The 18,751-nt window shown below is 37.5% G+C and overlaps 1 protein-coding gene across 5 annotated transcripts in view; it reads right to left on the reverse strand.

The window, feature by feature from the left end:
* DIAPH2 (diaphanous related formin 2) overlaps positions 1 to 18,751 on the reverse strand; it is a 285,202-nt gene that overhangs the window by 149,760 nt on the left and 116,691 nt on the right. For all 5 annotated transcript variants that reach the window (XR_015750725.1, XR_015750726.1, XR_015750723.1 and 2 more), the window contains one exon: positions 12,483 to 12,612. Coding sequence is in view for 1 of the 5 variants with exons in the window: in XM_087972139.1 (XP_087828265.1) it covers positions 12,483 to 12,612 (130 nt within the window). In the remaining 4 variants the exon portion in view is untranslated. The remainder of the gene's footprint in view (positions 1 to 12,482; positions 12,613 to 18,751) is intronic.

Consider the following 18,751-nt stretch of genomic DNA (forward strand, 5'->3'; position numbering starts at 1 on the left):
ATGTGGGAAATACAGTATAAAGTCTTTGTTGTGTTCGTGGAGATTCAGTAGCATAACAAGATACATGTGGGAAGAGAGAAAAGTGGGGGGGAGGAAAGGCATGAGATTATTTTAACCTGAAATTCTCAGAAATGTTGATCAATCATCTCTAGAGTCAAAGCAGGATTCCACGCCAATGAAGAATGTGTAGAGATTTGAACATGTTCCACAGGATACTATATGGCATAAAAGAAAAGGAGTTTATGCTGGGATGAGAGAAAGACTCTTGAGAAGTTTCATCGGAAGAATATTCTCACGTGAAAATTATTTGAGGAAATTTTTGGATAACTTCACTTGCATCCCCTCTGAATGGTCATTCCTCTGGGCAGGTCTTTTGAACTTGAATGTGGCATGGTCTAGTTTGCTTGCTTGTTTGGTTGGTTTTTAAGAATTGGAATTTAATGATACTGATAAAATGGAGTCCTTTGTGGAATCCCTTATTTTCAAGTATTTCACAAATTCCACCTATTCCACAAAATCCAGCTGAGTGGACTTGCTGTGGGTCCCTTCTATGAAATGAGGTCATCTGGCAGAACCCAGAAGAAGACATGTTTTCTTTGTTGGGGTGCCAATTCCTCTGATGGGTATTAAGGCAAGGTGTTGAATCAGCTACCTTGTAGCAGTTGGAGAATAGGTGTGTAGCAATGGTTTGGCCTCCACTGTGCTTTGTATTTTGTTGTTTTTATTCTTATTAGCTACTCTGCTATTGACGTTCTTTGGTTTAAACTGTTTTCGCTTCTCAGACTCAGAAATGCAAGGTGAGCAAATCACTCCAACAAATAAATAAATAACATACACCTTGCAATGTAATTAAATGAAAGAGCAAAAGGTGTCATAAAAGAGAAAACAATTGCTTTATCATTCAAGGACAGAATAAAATAAAGTAGGCATTTGCTTAAATATGCCTATCCAATCTAATTATATCCAAATTTAGTTCACTCATATAATTCATTTGTTTTAGCGAAACAGGCTGCATGTCGCTTCATCACCAAGTGCATAACAACAACAAACAATAACAATAACAACGACAACAACATTGTACCAGGGGATTCCAGAGTCGAAGAAACAGAACTGGAAAAAATCACGAAATATTGCAACCTTCCCATCGAAACTACATGGTTATGGATGAAACATGTAACTGATACCCATTGTTATTGGGGCACTTGGTACCATGTCCAGGAATTTTACAAAACACATCAAGAAATTGCAGCTTCCTGCAATAACACCAGTGGAACTGCAAAAAACTGTGCTACTCGGAACATCGTACATTTTAAGAAGATACTTGGCCGATACCTAGGATGCTGGAAGCAACCCGTATCAACCATCAGTGCCAGTCAATGATATTTGTGATACATTTTTAAATATTTCATGTTTTTAAGAGTTTCATGTTTAATGAATAAAAGAAATAACAACAACAACAACAATAGACCTACAAATAGAAACAGAATGACTACGGCAAAGACAAGCAAGGGTAGTATCAATAGTAATAGGGTCCAGTCCCAAAACAACTGAAGCACCACCATTGGCATTGATAAAATTGCCAGCAGTCAATTGCAGAAGGCAACTTTATTTGGAACCACTTCCATCCTGCGACAATATCTGTAACACTGTCAAAACAACCAGATTTGCCTATCCCAGGTCCTTGGTAAGGACTTGATAGGTAGACAAAAATGCCAAACCCAGTCTGAACATGTGGCTGACTGAGCGATGATTAACAATAATAAAAATAAAAATCCTAGTTTAGAGTTTTGCGTGTGAACTCAGGCACAGAGTTAACTTTGCTTCTGAAAAATAAGCTGAACAATCCTTTTTTTTTTTTTTTTTTTTTGTTCATTGCTATAAATAATCCTACACCTTGTCCAAAAAAGCTCTGACTGTGACCGGCTTTCTTTCTCCCAAAGTACAAGAACATGGAATGATGGTCTTTAAGTTTGAGAAAGGAAGGTTTCAGTTAAACATCGGAAAGAATTCAACAGAACTATCAGCGAAAAAGGAGGTGGCAAGGTAGTTTTCATGGATGCAGAGGTTGGACAGCTAGAAGGTAGAAATGCTTTAATTTGGATTCTTGCACAGTGAACCATTCCAAATTATAAATTTATGATTTCCAAACCAATTTCGGTGGGTTATATTAAGTTTGCACTCTCTAAAAGAAAGAAAGCTTCACACTCTAGAATGGATTTCATGTTCTTATTATTGGATTCCAGTTAAACTCTTTTTCCTATGCTTTTGAAGACATTATAAATATTTTATTTTTATTCCCTTTTTTCCTCAAGGTTAGCCTTGTTGAAAGGTTTTATTTTACGCATATAGTTTGTTTTGCTCATAGTTTTACAGTTTTTGAATCAGAGGTCGAAATCAAACACTGTGCAACTAATTACAAAGTCTGCATTACTATTACTATTAATCTCATCACTCCTTATCATCCATCCCCTCCCACTTGTGACTGTAGGACTGTAACTTTGTCGCTTGTATCCTTACGATTTATATTGACTGTTTCCTAGTATGATTTGATTGCTTATTGTACCCTATGGCTATCATTAAGTGTTGTACCTTATGATTCCTGATTCTTGATGAATATATCTTTTCTTTTATGTACACTGAGAGCATTTGCACCAAGACAGATTCCTTGTGCGTCCAATCACACTTGGCCAATAAAGAATTCTATTCTATTCTATTCTATTCTAAATTACTTTTCAGAAATTAAATTGCTGTCAGGGGCTGAATCAGATGAAAATGATTCAGGTAACTTCTCTGTGAGCATATTTTTTTTCCCCAAATCTAAGCATACATTTAGATTGAATTTTGCCTGATTCTATGCGCCGCGTGCAGGGGTGGGATTCAAATTTTTAACAACCGGTTCTATGGGTGTGACTCAGGTGGTGGGCGTGGCTTGGTGGTCATGTGACTGGTTGGATGTAGCTTGGTGGTCATGTTATTGGCTGGGCATGGCCAACTCAATATCACTTACATCAAGGCATGCATCTCCTCGCCTGGCCTCTCATGACTGTGGGGATGCTGCAACAGTCGTAAAGTGTGAAAAATGGTCATAAGTCACTTTTTTCAGTGCCATTGTAACTTTGAATGGTCACTCCACACAAGCAAAGTACAAGCAAAAGAGGGAAAGAAAACTCCAGAGATGTTCCTGAGACAGTCCTGCCAAGAATCTAATAAGGGTTAACGGAGAGGCAGTTTCTGTAAGCAACACCAGAATGTTTCCTTCCTGCCTTCCTTACAGGATTAGGCCATTAATTTCTTCTAACAACCGGTTCTCCGAACTGCTTAGAATGTTAACAACTGGTTCTAGCAAATAGGTGTGAACTGGTAGAATTCCACCCCTGGCCGCGAGCATAGTTCTTTGCAACTGAAATTCAAAATTAAAATGCATGGTGATTTTAAGTAAAACTTTCTGCTCCCGTAGTGTGATTTACTTCTAGAGCTAAGAAATTCAAATGAAACACACAGAATGTTTATGTGAAATCTATACTGATTTTATAGTCTTCAAGAGCCAGCCAAATCATGCAGGGAAGGAGAAAATGAACATTAGTTAAAGAGAACTCCATTCTTTCTAATAGTAAGTTTTCAAATTAATTTTGTAACGCGAACTGAAAAGGGTACGTGGAGAAATGAAAACTAAATGTACACCTTTTTAGTAGTAGCATATAGGCCATCCTCAATGGAATGGCCACAACTGAGCCCCAAATTTCTGTTGCTAAGTGAGACATTTGATCATAGAGTTGTACTCCATTTTGTGAGTTTTCTTACCACAGCTGTTAAGTGAATCACTTCAGGCCATTAAGTTAGTAACAAGATTGTTAAGCGAATCTGGCTTCGCAGATTCTGGGAATCCAGATTCCCATCGATTCCCATTGATTTTGCTTGCCAGACATTCACAGAAGGGAATCACATAATTCCAGGACACTGCAATCGTCATAAATATGAGTCAATGGTCAAGTGTCTGAATTTTGATCCTGTAACCATGGGGAGTCTGCAATGGTTATAAGTGTGAAAAAATGGTCACAAGTCCCTTTTTTCATTGTTGTCGTAACTTTGAATGGTCACTGTGATGACCCAGGGTGGGAAACAAAATAAACACAGTCACAAAAACAGGTGAAACCCCTTTTATTCCTTCACTTTGCTTCCAAGCTCCAAATAACCTTGACTGGAGACAAAAAAACAACAACTCCCACACAAGCAGTTACAAGAAGGAGGAAATGCTGTTTAAATTATAAAGACTAAAAAACAACACAAACCAGGCGAGATAAGGGCTGGAAGACGTCCATGGGTATCAGAACACACACTGGGAAGGATACCAAACTCAGAGAGGAACCATAAACTAGAGATATTTCCATGCTCTTGTTTCCAGCACTCGCCCGTACGCCTGTCCGTCCTCTTTTTCAGTTGTCACAGCTGCAGCCCATGAAGAGGATCAAGGACCTCTCCTTCCAAGTAGACTACGTCTCTCCCTTATCCTCTCCTCTCTGCGTGCCCTAGGATGGAGAAGGGATGGGCCTGGGTCCTCCTCTGACTGTCCAGCCAGCCTGTGCCCTTCCCCAGCTTCCTCCACAACCTCCGGAGCCACATTTCCACTCCCTGTTCCTCCTCTCCCTCAGAGTCAGTCTCCACCAGGGCATGACAGTCACTAAATGAACTATTGTAAGTTGATTATGCTTGTCTCGGAGTTTTGAGATAATGTCAGCGTGCCAGCAAACCTCCATTTCAATCAGGTAACTCTGAGACAAGCGTAATCTCAAAATTACCTTTATTAGAATAGCACCTGATACATCTGTGGAATCTCGAAACTAAAAGTTTGCCGGACTTCCCACAATGTCCCAAACTATAATCCATCCCCTTTTCTGCCATCATCACATCACATGGACCAATCATGATCCATCCCAATGTAAGATCCTTTTTTCTCTGCTGCGCCACACTTAATATCCTTGAACTAAGAAAAGAATTTTATTTTGTCTACTTAGAACTATTCAATTGAAATCACCCACTTTCTCAGGCTATGTGGCAGCATGGAATATGGCTTCCAAAGCTGACACAAGTAAGTGTACGAAGTGTACAAGTGTGTGTACAAAGTGAAGAAAGAAAAAAAGTCTCTTGGGGGAAAAAAAGTAAAAGATTGAAACTTGCAAGTGTATTTTGGGTTTATTTTCTGTGTTTTTATTCCAGAATAGTGTCATCTAGCAGTTGTATTCTATAGTTTGCCTTGTCTTTAAATCAAATTTGTTTACCAATAAAGAACAAGGGTGTTTTTTTTTAACCTCTCCAAATTTATTTCAATCAGGCAGCAGCTGTACTTTAAAACATACAAATGCTCTGAATTTGGTTTTCACTGAAATTTTGTCTGCATTATATTCCTGCCATTGCAAGCGAGCCTTGTTGTATGAACAAATTGTATAATTGTCTTTTCCTCGAAGACATCAGTAAAATTTGACAAAAATTTGGAAGAATCACCATCTTACTCTATACTCACATTAATTACGTCTTCATATATCCTATGAATGAATATGAATGAATATAACTTTATTACGGTCTTAGACCAGCAATAGACATCACTATACATAAAAAATACTGACACATTATAATACATTAATAGTGGTTAAAAACATCTGTTAAGAAAATACATGTTCTCAAACATAGGGGCACTCCCTGGTTTATATGAGTGGAGAGCCAATAAGTATGTGTGTAAATATCATTTTCCAAAGTTTGTTCTATCTCCAAAAATTGTCACAAATTGACAGCTATAATTCTTTAACCCATTTTTTTTTCTAGAAGACATTGCAGCAACACAGAATTTTGCCACTGCACGCGTAATAGCTGGGTTTGAATCCTGGAGGAGAAAGTCTATATAAAAATTGTCTGCCCTCCCTGACAATCTCTCTAGGAAGGGGAGAATATACAATGACCTATATACTCACACTACAATAAAACATGTGAGATATCTTCAACTTCTCCTTTACCACATATACATACCCGTTCTGCTATTGGTGGTTTTTTTTTTATCACCATCTTACTCTATACTCACATTAATTACTTCTTCATATATCATGGGTTTCAAGTCATAAGACATATCTAACCTTGCTTCAAAATCTCTTACAATTCCATATTCCTAGTTCACCGGTCCAGTGCATTTTATCTAGGTTAAGCTATAAAACACTCTGCTGTATTACAGGAAGACTTAAAATGAGGTTTGGGTATTGTCCCTACATTACTAATGAAATGTTCATGAAACAAATTTTGTTTTATATTTCTAAGATGTTTTAGTTTGCATTTTCAAGAGGACATCTTCCCTGAATCAAGAAAAATAATGAGAGGCCCAGTGCATTCTGATTAGAAAGATTGTTAAAGGGAATCTGCATTAGAACTAACAATGTAAAACTAAAGAGGATAATATTGTTTCACAACATTTTAATTAGCACTTCAGGAGTTGCATGGCCTCCCTCCTCCTCAAATGTCAAAGTTCTTCCTCTTACACTACTCATTAATATAGCAGAGGAAAAACAGAGCACTCAAGTTCAAAAAGTTGTAGTTTAGCAGAGGTTCCTTTAAAAAAAAAAAAAGTATCATGGATCTTTTCAATACAAGGCGTGAAACGTCTGGATGAACCAGAATCAACACCGTAACAAGACAACAATTTCCAAAGGTTCCAGGTTGACTGTTTAAACATGAATGCAATCCAGATTGTTTTCATTTCATGAGTGCTTTGCAAGAATCGTAAACTAGAGGAAGATTTGCTTTCAGTTTATCACTCCCTCCGTAATGTGTAAGACAAATAATTGATTTGCATTTAACTATATTGCAGAATAGTGAAATTTAGTTTTGGGCTATTGTGAGTATCACCAAGTCTCTCTGTGTGTGCCTGCTGTTAAACAAGCAAGCAAACAAACAATCAAAAATTGCTCTGGATATTTTTATTTAATAACAATAGCACTTAGACTTACATACCGCTTTACAGTGCTTTACAGCCCTCTCTAAGTGGTTTACCCCTGTTACCCCATTTACTTCCTTTTACCCATCTTGGAAGGATGGAAGGCTGAGTCAACCTTGAGGCTGGTGGGATTTGAACTGCCAAACTGCAGGCAGCCAGCAGTCAGCAGAAGGAGCCTGCAGTACTGCACTCTAACCACTGCGCCACCGAGGCTCATAAAATAGAACCCACAAAAGATAATGGGCAAAGATGGGTTCATCTCAAGAATCCAAAGAGAGACTACAAACCCAGAATACTAGAATAACAGAGTTGGAAGGGACCTTGGAGGTCTTCTAGTCCAATCCCCTGCTCAAGCAGGAAACCCTAAACTATTTTAGACAAGTGCTTGTCCAATCTCTTCTTAAAAACTTCCAGTGTTGGAGCATCCACAAGTTCTGGAGGCAAGTCCAGAGAACACTGGTTAATTGTTCTTACTGTGAGGAAATTTCTGATTAGTTCTATGTTGGTTCTCTCCTTGATTATTTTCCACCCATTGCTTCTTGACCTAACTTCATATGCTTTGAAGAACAAGTAGACCCCCCTTTTCTTTGTGGCAGCTCCTTAGATTTTGACTGCTATCATGTTACCCCTATTCCTTCTTATCATTAAACTAGACATACCCAACAGTTTTTGGCAGTGGTAATAGAATAGAGATGTAGGGATTGATTGGCTTTGTCTAATGGTATCTCTACATCCAACCTGAGCAGAGTCATTAATCTAAAATCCCAGATTCCAGTCTCCTTTTGGATGAACTAATTCCTTGATTTTGTAATCCTAATTGAGGGAGTTAGGAAGTTGAGAATGCCGCAAAAATGTCCTCAGCCAATGCACATGGACAGCCTAGATAAATACAGAAGTGCCAGAAACAGTCTTAGTGAGGGGGAAAAAAGGAAAGGAAGGAGAATAAGGAGAAGGTCATGGAATATAGTTATTTCAGAAGTTGTGGAAAGCTGTACCACAAAAATGATCACAATCTGACAATCAAGACAAGTGGAAGAACAAAACCGATCTCTATCCATTCAAAACTTGGAAATGAAGGCAATTGAGAAGCTAACTGAATATAGGAATGGATGGCTATGTACACAACGAAAAAGATAGATATGAGACATACAGAGCTTCAGAATGTTATTTAAATCCATAGAGCTTGTTGAATCCATCTTCAGCTTGGGAGTAATAGGTTAATCACAATCTACAAAATATACGCTGGTATAAGAATTGTCTTCAAAATCTGCAAGTATTCTACAAAGAGGAGAGGAGACGAGAGGAGACGAGACAAGAGGAGAGGAGAGGAGAGGAGAGGGACTAAGAAACTAAATTTTAGTAATTTCAACAATGTATGTATAGTTTTCTCTCACACAGAAGGATCAATATAAATTGAGAAATAACAATTCAATTATGGAATCTGACTTATGAGCTCTTTATCATGATTTCTTTGTATGTATTGCCCACTCTGTCTCAGCAACAGTTAATCAGCTTTGAATTATCTACAACAGAGCATTTTTTTAGCTAGTCAATACTAATAGCTCAAAAGTTGAGCCTGAACAAACACCATACAGTTTTGTGCTGGCAATAAGGAAACCCAAAATATCCATTCATACTTTCCCCATGGATTTCTGTGGATCATTCTCTACTGATTACAAGTTATTTTCCTGAACCTTTTGCATTTGAATATATTAATGATTCCCCCACCCCCCCCAATAATTCTGGAAGTTAATTCGTATTGAGTATTTGAGGTGGAGGAAAGAACCTGTTCTAGGGTTTTTATCATCTTTCCTTTACAGTACAAAAGATAAAAAGAATATCAACATATTTAAAGATGTAAATCGCATTAGAAAAAAAAAACAACCCCAACAAGTTATCTTTTGATGTTTCTCCTATTTTAAACTACCATGTTATTGATTGCAACCAATTGTGTAATTCCACAAGCACAACGCAATTACTGCTTGGTAAATCCTTTTTTTCATCCCTGCAAAAGTGTGACATCCAATATTCTGATTTCCCCTGTGCAAGCCACTAAATGATTCCTTGTGATTTCATTACACTGATGTCTGCTTATGCTGGCTGTACGTTAATCAATTTTTGTGCACCTACATGTGGAATAATTCCAACACTTCATGGCTGCATTATTAAGCCCTGAGAATTTTTTTTTAAAACATCATTAGGCTAACTCTAAGACTTCCTATTGTCTTCAAGAATATCTTAGGACCATCATTCCTATCAAAAAGGCTTAAAGGAAAGAACTTCTCAGCATATATCTCCCAGAGGTAGGTATTGTAGTTCTTCAGTATAATCTAAAGAATTGTGAGGCATCTAGAAGAGATCAAAATGTATTACCGCTGAAGCTTTTATGAATATCAAGATTGTGATTCAACTCTGCTTTTGGGAATGATGTATCTGTCAACCAAAGACAGAACATTTTATCTTGTTTTCATTTGTTTTCAGAATGCTCTTTCCAGAAAAATTCACTTTTATCTTTTCAAGCAGGTATCATAATATTCCCTGGCTTAAAAAAATAAATAAGCCTAGAGCTTAATTTTCTATGCTTTAGGCTATTATTGATTGCATTTTTATTTATTGCTTGTAATATTTGTCTTTTGTTATGCATTTGATTTTATTTACTGTGGATTATATAATGCTCTGATCCAATGGCTCTCTGATTGACTTACATTTCCTTCTGCGATAAAAGGTTAAAAATATTATATAATGAAACAAAAATGTATAATAATAGTAATAATAATAATAATAGCACCTAAAGAAGAAAGTAGTTGAGGTATAAAGGTAATTTATCTTACATCTTTCATGTATATTTGATTGCTCATAAAAATCACTGGCATGTATCCTTATGATGTTATACTTTAAATGAGGTATATAATACCAGAATTAAGACAAAGGGGATTTGAACACCTGGAAGTTACATTATATTCAGGGGTTCTTTGTCTGCCTGAACATCTCCATTTTATAATATTCTTTTTTTAAAAAAAAGCTTCATTTTGAGATAAAGCCAGCTACCAATACTTATATGGGTACACCTATATACTTTTTTGGGGGGGAAATACAGAAATGTATCAATTTAAAACTCTAAATTGAGACATTTTGTTTGTCACTGTTCCAATGTCTCACAGATCTTATTTTGCTTATCTTTTTGTCATCAGCTGCTACACCTAACCAAGTTTCTTAAAACTACAATAATGGGAATCCTTTGAAAAATAAGATATTTTTTTTTTAAAAAAAGACTAATTTGAAGACAAGGATTTGCCATACTTAAACCACTACGGATTGTTAAATGTGAATGCCAACTATTAAGATTTGAGTTGAAGTTGCAAAGCATGCAATAATTTCCACTGCTTATCAAAAAGTATGGTCCTGGGAAATGTAGGATGTGTGTTTGTGTGTGTGAGAGAGAGAGTGTGTGTTTAGTTTAAGAGTTTGTTGAATAGATCCAAAAATTTCATGAATGGATGGATGGGTGGGTGGGTGGATGGATGGATGGACAACTCAACTTGAAATAAATTCAAAATCTTAAGGGACATAGGATTTTGGATTCTTAAGTCTTTCTCGCTTTTATTGGTGAGGTGGTTTTAATTAAATTTTACCAACCCCTTTGGTTTAATACCTTGAGGTAACCTTTTTACACTTCAGAGGTTTTCGATGAAACTGCCAAATGTACCTTGTAAGATGGTAATGTTTGTATGTGTGTGAGCGCTGTCTTAAAAATAGCTTACATGTTTATATATTATATTAAAGAAAATATCATCTTTGATCACTGTACACCAAATATTTCATTCCTGAACTCTGCTATAATTTACACCTGGATGATGGAACATCTAGTTACGAGAACATTTTCTCTAATACTGACCCCCTACAATTCAGATCCAAAACTTTCCTGAAGAATAATTAGCAAAAGCACCAGCACTGTGGTGAAAATTCATAAAAGCTATGCAAAGTTCTGCAACAGGGAATCGACCATCTGTTTCTAATTACATAAGTGATGGCAAACACTGTTACATTCATTACATTTAATTGATAAGACCCACATTTAACCTAATCTGAATTTAATTTAGAAACCACCTTCATATTTTATCCATGTGTGCCTATAGATTCAATGGCCAGAATGTTCTGATGTCAAAAATTTGGGCTAGTAGAGTTATAATCATTGTCAAGGCAAATTTTGTGGCTTTGTTCCTTTGGGATCATACGAAAATAAGATTCATTTATATGGACTACATATTTATTACAACCTCTTTTGCATTTTGCAAAGCCTTTCTTTTTTCCTCAAAATGTGGATGGATGGACAATTGGACAGGTTTTTAATTTCTTTTTTTTTTTTCCCCAAGGTGAGACATACCTGTAATTTTGCTAAAGCTCTGATTTTAATAATTCAATCAGATGAGAAAAACAGGACACCGTCATTGCACATAAAGATAAGAAACTACATTTTTGAGATTGTTAACACGTTGAAAGGTGACTTATCTGTGCTTAAAAGCACTTTGCTGTAACTTTTTATGCCTGCAGCTCTCAAAGATTTTGGTCTCAGAACCACTTTAGATTCTTAAAAATGATCAAGGACCTTTAAAGAGCTTGGCTTATCTAGGTCATATCTATCAATATTTACTGGTTTAATGCCGATGAAGCAGTGGTGGGATTCATTTTTTTTTACAACCGGTTCTGTAGGCGTGGCTTGATGGGTGTGGTGTGGCTTGGTGGGTGTGGCTTGGTAAGCGTGGCAAGGGAAGGATACTGTAAAATCTCCATTCCCTCCCCACTCCGGGGGGAAGGTTACTGTAAAATCTCCATTCCCTCCCCACCCCACTAACCTGCTTTCCAGCTCCCTTCTTCTGTGCAGGGCAACCAAAGAAGACCCAGCCAATCATCTGGGACTCAATGGGAGGCAGACAATAGGTGGGGGAGTCAGAGGAGTTATTTGCCGGTTCTCCAAACTACTCAAAATTTCCACTACTGGTTCTCCAGAATTGGTAAGAACCTGCTGAATACTACCTCTGCCATGGAGATTCTCAGTCATCCAGATCATGGCGGTTCCCAAAAGGTAACTGGACTTCCTTTGTTTTCCTTGAAGACGTTTTAATTCTCATCCAGAATTGAAGAAGCTTCTTGAATGGGAAGTGAAACTTCTTCAAGCAAAACAAAGGAAGTTCAGTTGCCTTTTCACAAACCACCTTTGGTTTCAAAAGTAAAACCAAGAATTTATTTATTTCACTTTGCAGAACTCTGAAAGGTTTTGAGGATTCCTAGTGCCCCAGGCCACACTCCGACAACCACCACTCTTACAATACTTAATTCCATAGTAAAGCAAATTACTTGGTTTCTAGAAAAAGCTAGAAAAAGAACTGTCCATTAGCATTACCCATCTTTACAATTTCCATGGTCCCACAAGGAAGAAATGAAACGTTCAAAAGACCTTCCCACATGTTAGCAGATCAAAAAGCATCCCACGTTTTATCTTTTGATCTACCTTTGCTTGCACTTTCTACATGTTCAAGTTCATCGGGGAATTTTAGGATGTCTTGATATTTCTCTTCACAAATATCAGCCAGGAAATGCAGCAGGGTTGTTTTTTGATCGGTTGATTTTGTGTCTCTAATCTGCAAAAATGGAAGAAACAAGAAAGAGGTTGAAACATGATTTCTTGGGACTTTGCTTCAAGAAAGCTTTTTCAATATACGTTCTTGGGATTCGCTTGCAAAGATAAGTTAATTGCATTTCTAAGTTAACACCAATATGAAATGTGGGCTTCAAATATTATTTTTAAAGAACCCTTATGTTAGATATTGTTTTTTTAAAGCAGGCAGCCTTTAGCAGTTTATAATTTTAGTTATAATGCTCATTGTTCACTCTGTGAAATAAAGAAGTGCTCCAATGGAAGGAAAATAACATCTATTTTGTTGTTTTATATGACTTTCTCCTGAAATTCTGTCTGACTATATGTGGAGTGGATGATATATATGACTGTGGATGATTCTAGAGTTATATATGCATATGTCCACACACACACACACACACACACACACACACACACACACACACAATTATCAGGATTTGTTGTTTGTTTTAGTTGAGTAATGACATGACCAGCCAAACATAATACAGATATTATAAGTTATGCCAATATTCATTTCTTAGCAACCAACTAGAATCTGCCTTCTTGTAACCATTTTCTATATCCTGGATTTGGGAATAAAGAAATTGTGGCTTTCTTCTCTCCGTCATTGTTCTGACCCACGCCCTTTTCCAACAAATCAAACACAATCCAAAGAGAACAGAAACCGTTTAATGCTTCTGCAAAATAATTAGCTGTGATAAGCACAAGACTTGCCAAAATGTGCAAGACTTGCCAAAAGATAACAGACAAGAAATAATGTGCAATACAAGAATCTTCAAATACAAACTCAGGATTCTGGAATGTCCATGAGGCTGGAATTTCAAAACGTCTTTGCCTTCTGCAAAGAAGGTTAGTTTCACAGCTGGCTTTTATCTTCTTGAAGGAGGGGCCATTACCTTGCATCCTTACTCCCAAGTCGCCCATGCTGTTGTAGTTGCTCTTTCCTGCGAGCAATCCTGTGCACATGCGCACTTGGCACAGGCTCCTCGGGAACTTCCTCATCGCTGCTGCCAGCCCCACAATCTCTGAAGGCAGCAGCCCACTCCCTAATGGTCCTGGCCCCTCATCTGAGTCCTTGCTCTCCTCAGCCGTCCGCACCTGCTGCCGGCTAACGACAATAGTCATCCCTTTAGTTCAGGGGTGTCAAACTCAAGGCCCACGGGCCAGATTTGGCCCACAGGGTGCTTAGATATGGCCAGCGGGGCCGCCCTGGAAAGAGCAAAGGACTGACCCCGCAGTGCATCTGCCAGAGAAAACAGAGCTCAGGAGGGGCTCCTGCACTCCATTTTCACCGGCAGAGGGTTGCAGGAGGCCGTCACAACAGAAAACGGAGCTCACAAGTCAATTTTGGTTGGCAGAGCACTTAAGCCGCCACAGACACCACCGATACAAGTGAGGTCAAGCTGGCCACCCCCCACTCACCTGCCCCCAAGGTCAAACACAACCCTCAATGAAATCAAGCTTGACATCCCTGCTTTAGTTCCTTAAAACGTCCTAGTGGATTCCCACCAATGGCCTTTTTTTTTTTTTTCCAATTCAAAAGATGCCTGGTTTTAGGTCTCTCTTTGGTTTCCAATCTCTTAATTGTCTGTCTCTGTCCACTTATCAATCTAGCTAAATCTTTTGTAAAATGTGGTGCCCACAACTGGTCAAGGCATTCAAGATGCAATCTGATCAACTCAACAAAAAGGATCATTACATTCTGATTTGGAGACTGTCCTTCTACTTCAGTTGCCTGAAATTGTGTTTGCCTTTTTTTTTTTTTTTTTTTTGCAGCCAGATGTTCCACTTCAATTTCTGATCAAATATAATTCCAACTTCGTTTTTTAATATGTGCTGTCCTCAAATGAAGTATCCTCTGCACAAATCTCAGTGTCTTTGTACTAAATGTTTCTATTCTATTCTTGCCAGACACTGTTTGTAAGGACTGTTCATACAGCTGCATCATAGATTTATTCAAGCCTATACAAAATAATCTGATTAATTAAAGTTCAACACCAAACTGGCGCTAGATAAGGGTTAGCAGCAATTCGGGAGGGGATGGACTTGGAGCACTTGTGGAAATGCAATGGTTCTAATGCATTCTGATGACATACTTAACTCCACCCCTCAGCTCTGCCTGCTTTTCTTATTCTATCCTTATCCTTACCTATTCCATTCCATTCCATTCCATTCCATTCCATTCCATTCCAATCCAATCCAATCCTATTCTACTCTCTATTCTCTACTCTGCATTTTATTGTATTCTCTATTCTCCTCTTTCCTCTCTCCTCTCCTATTCCTATTCCTAGTCTATTTCCTTATTCTATTCTAATTCCCTACCCTATCCTATCCCATCCTAATTTTTTTTGTTATCTACCAGAATCGTATTTTTCTTTGCCCATCTCTGTGTACTTTGTTAAATAAGCACTTAAGCACTCCCCATACCTTTTCAAACCATTAATAAAAATGCTGAAGAGCTCTAGACCTAGGGCTGAACCTATCTGCACTCTATTCAACATTTCATTTCAGGCTGATGAGAATTTGCTATAAATATTATATGACTTTTGTTTTAAATGAGATGTGAATCCACTAAATAGACGTGACAACCAGCCCAAATTTAACTTACTAATCAGAATGTCTGCTGCATTTTGCATTGTTCGAATAGCAACAATTGTGAAAATGCTAAACAACCTCCAATCAATTTATAGACGCAAAACTTTGAAAGCTACCACAACGATGTGGTAATCTCCTGACTACTAATGAGGCTGTGGGTTTATTCAAACACTTTTTTTTTCCTGAATCATAGTTGTATAAATATTAACAGTTCAATGAATCAACAATCATGAATGCTTCAGTGCATATATCAAAACTACTACTTCTGCCTGCCAGCCTTGATGCAGTCCATGAATTCTAATGGAAGTCTCTTTTATTTAAGCAAAATTAAGTCCTGCAATTCTCTGCCAAGGGTTGCTTACAAATTTCTGGTTTCCACACGCTGCAATATAACATCCGGATAGATAATGCATTTTTAAGGATTTGCAATCAACATAAATATATTAGTTTTGCAGATAGAATCAGACACATTTAACGCATAGCTTCCAAGATGTTTTTTTTTTCCCTATATCTGTCGCTGAAAAGTGATTTTTCCCAGTGATTCGGGATCAAAAGTGCCCAGGGCTAGATTTGCACAAATCAACAGCACTGTTGCTGATTATATCAAGATAGTTGACAGTTGATGGGGGAGCTTCAACGCAGTCCTCTCAATTAAAAAGGGTAAGGATACCATCTGTTGCTTCTAGGAGATCGCTTCCCAATAAGGAAAGCTGAGATTAAACTCTCAGTGTACAAAACGAATCTCTTAACTTTTTCTTCAAACTGACATGTGAACATAGTTATTATGCCCCTTGCATTCTAGTATAACATCATTCCCAGTTAGGTTGCCCTTTCAAAACCAGCAACCTGATTTGAAACTCAAATTACAGTAGTTCAGACCAGTCATGGATTGCAAATGGGATTTTACTTAGTGTTACAGATCACAATAGCAATAGCACTTAGATTTATATACCGCTTAACAGGGCTTTACAGCCCTCTCTTAAGCGGTTTACAGAGTCAGCCTATTTCCCCCAACAATCTGGGTCCTCCTTTTACTCACCTTGGAAGGATGGAAGGGTGAGTCAACCTTGAGCCTGGTGAGATTCGAACTGCCAAATTGCAGGCAGCCAGCAGTCAGCAGACGTAACCTCAGTACTATACTCTAACCCAGAAGTCCACAAGCTTTAAGACTTGTGGACTTCAATTCCCATAATTCCTCCTCCAGTCATGTTAGCTCAGGAATTCTGGGAGTTGAAGTCCACAAGTCTTAAATTTGCCACGTTTGAAGACCTTTGCTCTAACCACTGTACCACCACGGCTCATTTAAATAAAGGTAAAGTCATGTCCAGTCGTGTTCAACTCTAGGTATTGGAGCTTCTTGGTTAGCCAAGGGAGCTGACATTGTCCAAAGACATTTCCATGGTCATGCGGCCAACATGACTGTACACCAAGGCACATGGGACGTTGCTACATTCCCACCAAAGTGATACCTATTTATCTACTCGCATTTGAATGGTTTCAATGCTGCTGGGTGAGCAGGAGCATTGTGTGGTGCTCAAGGCTCGAACCCGGGCTGACAGCTTTTCATCTGACAATCCCAGCATCCTTAGCTGTTGAGCCAACACACTTCCCTTTGTAAAAAAATAAGGCAAAAAATAACACAAAATGCAAGTCTATTCATGACCCAGTAAAAGCTACTCTACCACAAACATCTTTATTTTAGTACTGTATGTTTGCAGTTTGCCTCTCCAGTCATAACTACAACCTGTATTTACAACCCACAATTTCCAACCGTATATTAGTAGCATAATGTTTTTCTTTAAATTTGACATTTAGAGTCAGCTGCACATCTCTTTTTATTGTAGTGATTATGAACTGTAACTTTTTAATTGCCCTTATTACAAGTTATATTTGATAAATAAAACAATGTGAATATACAAGAACGGATTAGCCTTAAAATAATACAACCATCTTTCTCATCTCATTTTTTCCAGAGAACTATGATCTTGGCCACCCTCATTAACACAACTAGAGTAATAGTGGATAAAAGTATCATAACCACAGACTCAGATCTAGATATATATTTAGTTTCTATTTATTAACGATGTTCTCATATAATTATCTATTTTCAACTCTACAAGGACATTAAACTATATAAAACAAAACAAAATACATGCTGCAATTCAGTAAATTTATAATCAAATTGTAAAATATATAAACAAGTTACCTCAAATATCCTCAATTTTCAAGGTTATTCTGAAACAAGGATATTATTTCTTATTCCTACTCACTTTAAGAGAACTATTATAGGTCTAATTTTCCAGCAGAATGTATAGTTGGACAAAAAAAGAGAGATACATCCACTTAGCTACTTCATACATCTGAGATCTTACAGAAATTAGTCTTTAAAGATTTCAGAGCCAGGAAAGGAAGGCACTTATAAAATAGAATAAAAAGAGGCAAAACTAAAGACAATCTTCCTAATTCATTAATAAGAAACAGTGACTGATGTGGAGGGTACATCCATGTTATAAATTTATTTCTTGATTAAAGTGATGTTCATTATAGATTAACTTTGGCACAAATTTATTTATTTTTCTTTAATACTAGTGATTGAACACCAGAGAGAGAGAAACTACAAAAGCTGGAATTTGACGCTCAGGCCAAACAGCTTGACAGTCTCATTCAAATCCACACAAATGCTTATTGTACATTTTCTAAAGACTTAGTTGTAATTGCAATTTCTGATAGCACCATCACAGCAAAGCCATCCCAAATACATTTGAAGCTACTCTATCAACATTGCAATAGTTATCTCCTTGGAGGTCTGGCATGCTACGTTTAGAGAAATGCACCCAGTAATTCACGCAGTATTAATTATGGACGGGAGGGCCTATAAATCAGGTTAATCCATGCTAGAATCATCTCTGTGTCCGGATATACAAAAGATTTAAATGGCAACTTTTTCATAACATGCTCTTTCAAATGCTACTTTAATCTCCTCCTTCCCCCCAAAAAAACAGGTCTGCTGCTGTTACTATACCTTTTCACTTTGCATTAATGCTATTATTTACTGTGCTGCAGCCACTAAGGAAGATATTATTTCATTCCCAATTCTGTTGGATAATGGTGAGTGAAATTAAGCTGTCATTTGGATTAAACCTCACATTCTCATTTCCCCAGATTGGATTCAAAAGACTTATCACTGTTCTATCCCCCCCTCCCTTCATACAAACAAGCAAACAGGTCTGGGATTTACACGAAGAAGCACATAAACCACAAATGTATTCAGAGTTTGCAACATTAATTCAGCGCCAGAAAAATACACATAGATGGCTGATGCTTCATTTAATGTCTTTATAAACATAATAAGTAAATTTTACAAACCCAGTGTAGATTTCTCCAACATGGAGCAAACTCAGACAGAAACATGTTGCAAGTAACTTCAGTAGCAACTCAGGAACTCAAAAACAGACACCAGTTTCACTTTAGTTCAGCAGGCAAGCAGTATACACAGCAGAGGAGAGAAGCAGTTTCATTTTTAATAG

The sequence above is a fragment of the Notechis scutatus genome, chromosome 10, assembly GCF_049901735.1.
Source record: "Notechis scutatus isolate UNSWTSFEM ecotype Mainland chromosome 10, rNotScu1.2, whole genome shotgun sequence".
In the NCBI taxonomy this organism is placed as follows: domain Eukaryota; kingdom Metazoa; phylum Chordata; class Lepidosauria; order Squamata; family Elapidae; genus Notechis; species Notechis scutatus.